A 10,999-nucleotide genomic window follows, 5' to 3' on the forward strand; every position below is an offset into this window, starting at 1 on the left:
CTCCCTCTCATTCAGCAGCTTTTCAAAAGAAAAACCAGCAACCTCCTTCGAAATCATCCTTAGTTTTCAAGAAAAACCCATCCCCGCCTCTCCGGTGCAAGTCCTACCCGTGTATCTTCGAGTTTTTGAGCACAAAAATGTTAAAACATGCCTTGTATCTCTTTTACTCCTCATTTACACCATTTATATGCTGATGTATATGTATTTGTGTGAGAAAATTCTTGGTTCTATCATGTAGCATCCTTTTTGCAAAGTTTTGACATGAATCATGCAATGTTTCATGCATAACTCACGTTTTCTTGATTTGGTGAGTAAGGGGCTGCCGTTTTGTGTGCAATGGGGGCTGTTATCATCGAGGACCATGGTGGTTAGGGGCTGGAGTCAAGTGTTTGGTCGGTTTGTATGGTAAGGTGACGGGTGGGTTACATTTTTTAGGCTTGGCTTGGTTGGATCGGGGGAAGTGAGTGAGTTGGCGGTGCATGGATTGTTCCTAGCCTTGGACCAGACCTTAGTGGGTCTGATCCCTGGTTTAGGATGGCTCGAATGCTGCTGGACTTGGTCACGAACCCGATCGAATGTAGGAAGCAAGGTTGGTCGTGGGTGGAGTTCCTTGGTGGCTCTCGGGTGATTGCGTCTTGTAGCGTGCAAGGGACTGTAATCTTGGGTCATGTGGGTCCAGGAGGGTCAAAGGATGGTCTAGGAAGGGTTGGCTTGATGCTGGTCCTTATTGGTTTGGGCTAGAGTCGAGAAATCGAGGCTAGGGTAGAGCTAGGGTTTCGTGGTAAGTGCCTTGGAAATTTCCAGCAACTTTCAGGCGTGGTTCGTAGGTCCTAAGGGGTCTGAAACGAGTTGTTTAGGGGATAGTCGAGTAGATTCAAGTCATGGTTTAAGTTGAGAAACTTTTGGTTGAGTTTCGGGTTGATTCGGGTTAAAACCGGGAATCAGGTCCAAGTTTTAAAAAGAATCATATAAGTTTTGTAAAGGGCTCGAGTCTACGTCTAAGAAATGCTTATAAATATGTTTTGATGTGTGTTCAGGAGTTTGGTTGGCTTCTGGTAAAAAATTTGAGGTTCAGGGGTAAAAATGGTAAATTAGGAGTTTGGTTGGCTTATAAATATGTTTTGAGGAGTTTGGTTGGCTTCTAGTCGAAATTCTGGGGTTCAGGGGTAAAAATGGTAAATTGGGTTATCCAGGGGCAAAATGGTCATTTTGCACCTAGGTCAAGTTTTTCGTCCTTGCAACGCCGTAAACACGTTTTGACATGTTTTAAATGCTTCTGTTATCATGAATATTAATTTTTATGTAAATATGAAAAATACGCCGCATGCATGATTTTAAGAAAATTTACTTATGTGCATGGTTTTATTAAGTGATGAATATGATGTCATGTTTTTGAAGGATGAGAGTTGGTTGTGACTAATACGATGACACAATGACATGTAAGGTCAGGGCTCAGTGGACGGGTAATGCTGTCGCTGATGTCCCCTGTCGCCGGGTACCACTGTTATATGTAGAAGGATCCATCGACTGACATGATAATACGAAAGTCACAACTAATGAACGTAATTCAAATTAAGAAAACGAACACGTATATGCTGATATGAAGTGATATGTTATGAAAATATTTATACTTCGACTAGTTATGATTATGAATACGATTTTTACGATCATGAAATATATTTTCATTACTGTAATTTTCACTGTTACTTGTTATGTATATGTACTTGCTATAACGTTACATGTGTGTTGAGTCTTTAGACTTACTATGTGTGAATGATGAGGTGAGGATATCGTTGAGGAGACTGGAGGCGCCGAAGACTAAGTAGATTGGGCTAGATGTGCGCACGCTTACCTGAGGACCTTATTTTTTCTGCACATCATGTTTATGAGATAGGAGTGTTTTGGATATTTTCATACTGTCTTTTTATTTGTTGACGGTCCGACAAGAGTTTTGGAAATATTTTTAGCTGCAATAATTTTTCAGTATGGAATTCCTCTTATTTTTAAATGTGTGAGTTTCAACAGTTATTGCATCCATGCTTGTAAATGTTCACTTTAGAGAATTATCTTTCAAAAAAAAATCATGGTAGTATTTTAAAGAACAGACGTTTCATTATAAGTGATGAATATGATGATAAGGATGAGAGTTGGTTGTGACTAATACGAACACAAACACGAACAAGTAAGGTTAAGACTCAGTGTATGGGTAATACTGTCGCTGATGTCCTCGCCGCCGGGTACCGCGGTTATATGTATATGGATCCATCGACTAGAGCTGATACAAAAATCACAACTAATGATCTAAATTCAAATAAAGAAAATGAATACATATATGTTAACATGATGAGATATGTTATGGACACATTTATTGTAGAGCTCAAAATCAGTACACGTAAACACATGCATTTATTAAATTGTTAAATTACTTATTTAATTTTAAAATTCTTTTAACGATGCATGATTTATTATTTGGATTATTTTAAATTATTACATGTTTATTTGATGCACGTTGAATCGTTTTCTTGAGTTTTATGTTTCAGGTGAATATTCGATACATGATCGGGAAAAGAGACCGTGACGATTTAGGCGATTTATGAAAATGTGGTATTTTATTTCAAGTCAAGGAAAATGGTATTATAATTGATTTACGAAATTTTAAGAATTTTAAAGCCTGATTTAAGTTATTACGTGATTTTAAGGTTTTAAGCTTTTCAAAATGCTAAATTTATTAGTTGGGAATTTTTTAAAAAAACCTTGAAAATTTGACATGTGGTATTTTATTTAAAATTAAGGGGATTAGTAATTTATTTTGCATGTTAATTGGTTATTATTATTTTTATTAAAGCTAGTTAAGCCCTAAATATCTCCCTAATAATCACTCACACACACACTTACACGCTTTACACACACAAATCTGCGCACACACATTGTAGCGTACGAAAAATTAACATATGTAAATCACATGCATGCAAATTGTTTTAATTGATTAGTTGTTTAATTAATTGATTTTAAATGCTAGCATGAAGTTTAATATATGGTTAAATGTATGATTGCATGATTAAATGATTATATGATATGATTACATGAAATTTAAGGATTTTACCCGAATATTCGATAATAGGCAGAGGAAAGGAGACCGAGGACGACTAAGACAAGAATATGTAATTTTCATTAAATAATGGCAAGACTACCTAATACAATTAAAAATGATTTACTTTTCCTAAAAATGATAGAGTTTGAATTATTTTACGAGTCGAGCTCGATTTTTCCCGGGAAGCTGGTTTGCCGAAACAAGGAGTTTTAAACGATCAAAAATATTATTTTTGGGAAACAAATTTTATAACCTTTAATGCTTTAATTAAATAAGTATTATTGTGCTCAATTTAATTATTTAAAGTAGGTCCAATTGCCCTTAATCTTGCAAGCCCAAAACTAAAGCCCATTAGCTTGTTAATTAAAGGGTAAATTCTCGATTTAGTCCCAAATCTTAAGTGTGTTTCTCGGTTTAGTCCCAAATCAATTTTTCGACCCAATTAGTCCCAAATTTTTAGGTTAATTTACATCATCGGTCTTTTCGTTAATTTGGAGTTGAAATTAACAGAAAGAAGCTACGCTTCTGCCTTGAAGAAAACCCAAATCAATTCACTAGCTCTAATCGATCTTTTCTCTTCCACGCAAGTCGGTCGCTGTCTGCTCCAACAACTTTCTTCCTCCACGTCGAGTTGGTTGCTGCTGCAACAACTATCCTCTTCAACGCATCACTGCACGCTCGAGGTAACCATTTGTTCTTTTCTTCGATACTCATTCAATTTTTAATGCACTGCAATGCCACTTTTGTTTTCACGTATCATCATTACTCTGAGACCTAACCTATTCCTAAACTTAGTGTGTGCCATCATGATGTAAGATATAATGGAGCACATCACACGCACACGATATATGATATTGCAGATTTCTGGAGAAATCTTAAGTATGTTTTAAATTAAATTTTTAATTGCCTACAATGTCATTTGTGTTCGGATTGTAAAACTTAATGGGATATATCTTCCTTCGGTTTTTTCAATGTTGTTTTTTTCTTAATTATAGGAGAATTCTGGAAAATTCTTAATGTGGTTTGCATTCAATTTTTAATTGTCTACAATTGATAAATTCTTGACTATTATTCCATATGTGATTAAGGTGATTGAGTGGATACCTAATGGCTAGACGGAGTAATTCCTCGAGAAAGAGCACTCCAAATTATGGTAATGCATTATTTTTATAACTGTCACGCTTAAAAATTTTTTGATGCATTTTCTCGATAATTTAATGTAATTTTTGTTTTTGTTTTTTAGGATTAATTGGGGAACCAGATCTTTTTACAATTAAAATGTATTATAATGGAATATTCGAATCTCTTGAGAAACACAGTGAATACATCGGTGAGAGTTTTGAATATTTTGATTCCATCGATCTCGATAAGCTGGGAATGATTGAAATGTGGGGATTTATGGAGGAGCTTGGATTTGAAGACAAAAATTCTTTTAGATTTTGGCACAAAGTTGGATCTACAATTAGTGAAGGCGGATATTTTGAAAATGATTCGGATGTGTTGAATATAAGAAAGTATATTCCATTAAATTATGAGGTTGAAAAATATATTGAAAACTTAGATGGTAAAAATGATGAAGTTGGAGATGAAAATGTTGATAATTTTGATAACAATGAGTATGATTTTGTAGAAAATAATGAGTTAGTTGATGCATTTGTTGTCCATGATGTAGAATCTATGAAAGGAAAAATGGTTGTCCCTTAAGAGAAAATACAGATAATCTCCTTCATAAAATGCATGAGTATGACAGTGAAGTGGATATTTGTGCAGATAGTGACGTTTGACCAGTCTTCATGATTCTGATGAGGATGAAGTTAAAAATTATGTGTTGTTTGACCCAAAAAAGGATTTTGAAAATCCAGAGTTGAAGCTTGGTTTAGTCTTTAGCTCAAAGAAAGAAGCAAAATTCACAATTGAAAGTCACTGCATTAGAGAAGCAAGACCGGTGAAGTTTGTAAAAAATGATAAAATCCAATTGTGGGCTAAGTGCAATGATGATAATTGTTGTTGGATGATCCATGTTGCGAAGATGACTAATGATAGTTGTTGGCAATTAAGAAATTTTGATGGATGTCACAGTCATTGTGTTCGTGATTTTAAAAACAAGTGTGTCAACTCAACGTGATTGGGAAAGACGTTTGCCAAAAAATTCAGCACAAATCCTAAATTGGGACACTTGGAGTTTAGGGAAGAGATTTCTATCATTCTTCAGTCAGATTTTTCAAGGAAGACCGCCTACATGGCTAAGAGAAAGGCGCTGAAATTAGTGCAAGGTTCTGTCGATGAGCAGTTTCGGCAAATAAGTAAGTATTGTGCTGAATTGAAAAGATCCAACGCTGGGGCTACTGTAGTTTTGAAGTTGACAGAGGATGACAAAGGTCCAAAGTTTCAGAGATTGTATGTTTGTTTTTCAGCTTGCAAACAAGGATTTAAGAATGCTTGTCGGCGTATCATTGGTGTTGATGGATGCTTCTTAAAGGTAGAACATGGTGGACAATTGTTATCGGCCTGTGGGGCTAGATCCGAATAATAACATTTTTCCAATATATTATGCAATGGTTGAGCGTGAAACAAAAGATAGTTGGACATGGTTTCTTCAGCTCCTAGATAAAGACATTGGTGTTGGCAATGATCCGCATACTTGGACCATTTATGTCAGATAAGCAAAAAAGTTTGATTCCTGCACTTGAATCTTTGTTTCCTGATGCTGAACATAGATTTTGTGTGAGACACTTAGAAAGCAATATGAAACATGATGGATTCAAGAGTGTAGCGGTTAAGATTGCCTTTTGGCCTGTGGCAAAAACGACAAGAATTGAAGAGTTTCAAGTGCACATGGCTGCGTTGAAAGACATTGATGCAAAGGCATATGAATGGCTGGCGAAAAAACCCGAAAACCAGTGGTCTAAGGCGTATTTCAGCACCACTCCTAAATCAGACATCTTGTTGAACAACATGTGTGAAAGTTTTCACAGCTTCATTATAGATGCTAGGGAGAAGCCAGTAATTGAGATGTATGAGATGATACAAAATCTTTTGATGGTCAGATTTCAAAAAAACAGAGAGAGGGCTAACAAATGGAATGGTCGAATTTGTTCAAAGATCAAAGATGTGCTTGCAGAGATATATGTGGAAGCTATTAGGTATTCTCCCATGAAGTCAGATGAAATGCACTACCAGATAACGAGATCAGATGATAGATGTGATCAGCATTCGGTTGACTTGTTGAACAGGTCTTGCAGTTGTAGGAAATATGACTTGACAGGCATTCCTTGCAAGCACGCTATATGCGCCATTTGGTGCAAAAAAGATGATCCAGAAGCATGTGTCCATCCTTATTACTTGGTAGAGACATATAGAAGATGTTATGCAGCACGAATAATGTCTGTCAATGGGCCAGACTTGTGGCCCCCATGTTATTTGGTGTCACCACTGCCCCCAGTTTACATACAAAATGTTGGAAGGCATGCAAAATTACGAAGAAGAGAACCAGGTGAACCACCCCCTTCTGAAAATAAGTTGACGAGGTGTAAAAAAATTTAACAAATGCAAACTATGCGGTGGATCAGTACATAACAAAAGGACTTGTAACCGGACTGAAGATGTCCAACACCAAGAAGCATTCCAACAAGAGCCCATGACACAGCAAAGCGCTATTTTACCCAATAATAATTTGGGTGCAATAAGAAAAAAAACTACAGGTTCTGAAAATGAAAACTTATTTTTATTGCATTTTTTTCCTTCTTTAAGAAATATGTTGTTGTATGTACTTACATGTAGGTGAAAAGAGTACGACAAGTTAGGGTTAATATTGAAGGGAGTTCATGCTCAATATCTTCGATAAATGTAAGTTTTTTAAACTCTTTAATTTAATGTTATTCATACGAGTTCAATATATTATGATTGATGTGATATAATTATTTTGTTTGTATTGTTATAGATTAACCAATCAGTGAACATTCATACACCTGCTTTTCTGAAAGACGGCGTCAGCTTCACAACAGTGTCATGACTACGAGCTTCAACAGGTGTTCAAGGTAGAGTTGGTCAGTCATCATCTTCATCATGAAATCATGTGGTCAAGTCTAACTCTTCTCAGGAATCTTTCAAGAAGAAATGATTTTGTTGGACGTGATATTCTGTCGAGAAGATTTGATTTTGTTTATGAATCCAGTTTCTTTGTTTGCTACTGTTTCGGTGCTTCAAGAAAGTTGTTCGACTTGAATTAGTCATGGATGGAAAATGATGTTGAAAGTTGTTGTTTTCTACTGTATGAAGTTTGATTTAGGCATGGATGGAAATTGAAGTCTACTTTTTCAGTGCTTCAGAAAATAGTTTTGTTAAAGTATTGTTTTGTACAATCCATATAGTAAATTTCAAGCATTTCAAGTGTTTTTAAGAGTATTGCATCCTCACCGTAACAAGAAAATGATAAAAAAAAAAAAGCAACAAAAGTCGAGCATAATATTTTATATCTTGCAAGTATTCATGACATGTATATTAGAAATGGACAAACAGTCAGCCTCTTAAAATAGACAAACATGTGAAAAAAGTTACATTTTTGTACCAATACACCAAAATCATACACAGCCATGAGTCAACGAACGAACTACTACAAATCCAAGTTAAAGATACAAAGTTACACAAGGATATCTAATCTTCACCACTAATTTCTAGATATTGTACTAGTTGTTTAATCTCTTTCGCTATCCCTGCAACCTTCAATAAATGATTGTGGTTCTCATTTTCTAAATCTAAAAGCAAATCTTTCACTTTTAATAATTTTTCAGCTTCAGTACTTCTGTTTGGAGCGGTGCTAAAAGTTGCACACGAAATTTCTTCGTCAGACATAAATGAAGCAGATGAATTTTGTTTCTCTAGGTATGCATGAAAAGCTTTTGATGCTTCATCCCTAATCCAGAATGATTTATGAGAAGCCCCACTAAATTTGTTGGCTTGACTATGTGCTTCTTCCCATGTCTCGTATATATCAGGTTTACATCCAACGAAGACAACATATGTTTTCCCCTACAATACACAAAAATACAAAGCAATTTTCATTGTTTTATAAACAAGTCTCATTACAATAAAACATTACTTGAAATTAAAGGGTTCACCACCATTTTGTTAGCTTTCTTCGATGACCTCCTGAAATGAGGGGTAAAAAAACATGATATTATGAAAATATGATATATAAAACTAGGAAAAATGCATTGGATATAGGTAATCTGCATTTTGTGCTTGAATGTGCATAAAATAAATAATTTAAGTCCTCAATTCCCGCAATGAAACTGATGTTATGAAACCGAGAGGCACATCTACTCTCTTCAGGTATCACCTTTCTTGTGTGTTGAGATATAAAACAAATAATAAAAGTCCTCAATTCCCACAGGGATGACCATAAAATTGATGTTATGAAACCGAGAGGCACATCTACTCTTTCTGTATCATCACCGACAAAAGGCTCCCGCAATAAGTCTGAAACTATATGTTGATATCAGCATGTAAAATGTTGCATAATAAATTATACAGAAGTTATAAAACTATGCTTTAAGCTCTATATCATGAAAAATTAAAAGTTTAAAAACAAGTTCAAAATATACATGAACAAAAAATTACACCAAAGAGTTTATTAATCAACCATAAAATAAATTTGGAAATATAACCGAAGCTAACATCCATATAGCACACACTGAAATATAAATCGATCTCATAAGGCTAGAAAATGGAGACATAAACAACTTGAGGAGAGTAAGAAACTTTCTTAGGTGTCTCTACTTTCACGAGTTACCAATTTCCTCTTTAGGATGCATCCAACTATAAATGATTACATGAATGACAAAATTAAATTTTTAGAAGCCAAAGTAAAATATTAGTCATGTAAAGATTTCGGCTATTTAGGAGCAGGAAAAGGAGTTCTCAGATGTTGGTAAATGTACCTACCAAATGACAGTCATCATTCATATTTTACAAAAGAACATATACACAACAGAATGAAGGGCAGGAAGTAACATAAATCGTCAATGTACTTGTCTTTACACAATTTTTCACAATGTTGTAATTCACTTACAAGAAGAAACCAGTTCTTGTGTTTTGCATGAATATGCACTCAAAAGACTAGAAAGTTGACTTGAAATTGAACGAGTATCGAAGAAAGAACAGATGATTACCTCGAGCGTGTGTCGGTGCGTGGAGGAGGAAAGTTGTGGAGCAGGCAGCGACCGGCTTGCTTGGAAGAGAAAAGATCGATTAGGGCTAGTGAATTGATTTGGGCTTTCTTCAAGGCAGAAGCGTAGCTTCTTTCCATTAATTTCAACTCCAAATTGACGGAAAGACCGATGAGGTAAATTAATGTGAATATTTGGGACTAAATTGGGTAAAAAATTGATTTGGGACTAAACTGAGAAACACACTTAAGATTTGGGACTAAACCGAGAATTTACCCTTAATTAAATTATAAATATGCTACCTATGTCTTTTTAACACCATAATTCATCAGATCAGCAGCCAAAATCACACCTTACACACCTACAATTTTCGAAAAAATAGGAAGGAAGAAAGGCTTGTGTTCTTCATCGTCCGGTCGTCCAACGTCGCACCCTCGCCAATAATCGTATAATCGAGCGTTATAAACGAGAGGCATGTTTTCTAAACTCTTTTAAGCATCATACAAATCATAATATGCATGATTAAATCGTTTATGCATGAAAAAATAGGTGTTTGAATATTTTTACGGTAGAACGTTTATTTTCAAAAGTACGTTGTTTTTATGCTTATATGAAAAAGGTTTTGAATCCAACGAGTACGCTGCCAACGTAGGATGTTATATGAATGAATTATGGTTAAAACATGATAAAAATTAAGGTAAAAAAGCTGGGACAACCGTAGGGGACAAGAGATAACCGTGGGTTTTGTGTTGGTGTGTACTAGATTAAAGTAACTCGGCATGGGCACTTGGGACTCGACCAGGTCTGGAGGATGGGTCCTGGGATATTGAAGAATTTAGAGAAAAATAGGGTGTATGCACTACTTGAGCTGGATTTAGGAGTCGACTTTGGGAATTTTTGGGTTAGAATTGAAATTTTCAAGATTTTGAGAACAAATTGAAGAGTAAGATTTAAGTTAGAGGTTAAGTTTGAGATAGATAAGAGAATCTAAGATTTGCAACCATCAAGACATGGAAAAATTTCGAAGACGAAATTCTATTTAAGGGGGGGAGAATTGTAACGTTTGAAAAATCAACCTACGTAAACCACATGCATGCAAATTGTTTTAATTGCTTAATTGTATTAATTAATTGATTTTAAATGCTAGCATGATGTTTAATATATAGTTAAATGTATGATTTCATGATTAAATGATTATATGAAATTATTACATGAAATTTAAGGATTTTACCCGAATATTCGATAATAGGAAGAGAAAAGGAGACCGTAGACGATCAAGACAAGAATATGTAATTTTCATTAAATAATGGCAAGGATACCTAATAGGATTAAAAATGATTTAATTTTCCTAAAATTATTAGAGTTCGAATTATTTTACGAGTCGAGCTCGATTTTTACCGGGAAGCCGGTTTTGGGCAAACAAGGAGTTTTAAAAAATCAAAAATATTATTTTTGGGAAACTAATTTTACAAACTTTAATTCTTTAATTAAGTAAGTATTATTGGGCCAAATTTAATTATTTAAAGTAGGCTCAATTTCACTTAAACTTGCGAGCCCAAAACTAAAGCCCATTAGCTTGTTAATTAAATTATAAATATGCTACCTAGGTCTTTTTAACACCACAATGCATCACATCAGCAGCCGAAATCACACCTTGCATACACCTACAATTTTTGAAAAAATAGGAAGGAAGAAAGACTTGTGTTCTTCGTCGTCCAACGTCGCACTCTCGCCAACAATC

General features: G+C 35.0%; 1 protein-coding gene across 1 annotated transcript; it reads left to right on the top strand.

Moving 5' to 3' along the window:
• The first annotated feature begins 5,719 nt into the window (after positions 1-5,719).
• Positions 5,720-6,634, top strand: LOC142550663 (uncharacterized). Its single transcript, XM_075659740.1, has one exon. The coding sequence runs from the start codon at positions 5,720-5,722 to the stop codon at positions 6,632-6,634; it is 915 nt and encodes a 304-aa protein (XP_075515855.1).
• The last annotated feature ends 4,365 nt before the right edge of the window (positions 6,635-10,999 follow it).

Source organism: Primulina tabacum, chromosome 7 (assembly GCF_025594145.1).
Source record: "Primulina tabacum isolate GXHZ01 chromosome 7, ASM2559414v2, whole genome shotgun sequence".
Classification (NCBI taxonomy): Eukaryota; Viridiplantae; Streptophyta; class Magnoliopsida; order Lamiales; family Gesneriaceae; genus Primulina; species Primulina tabacum.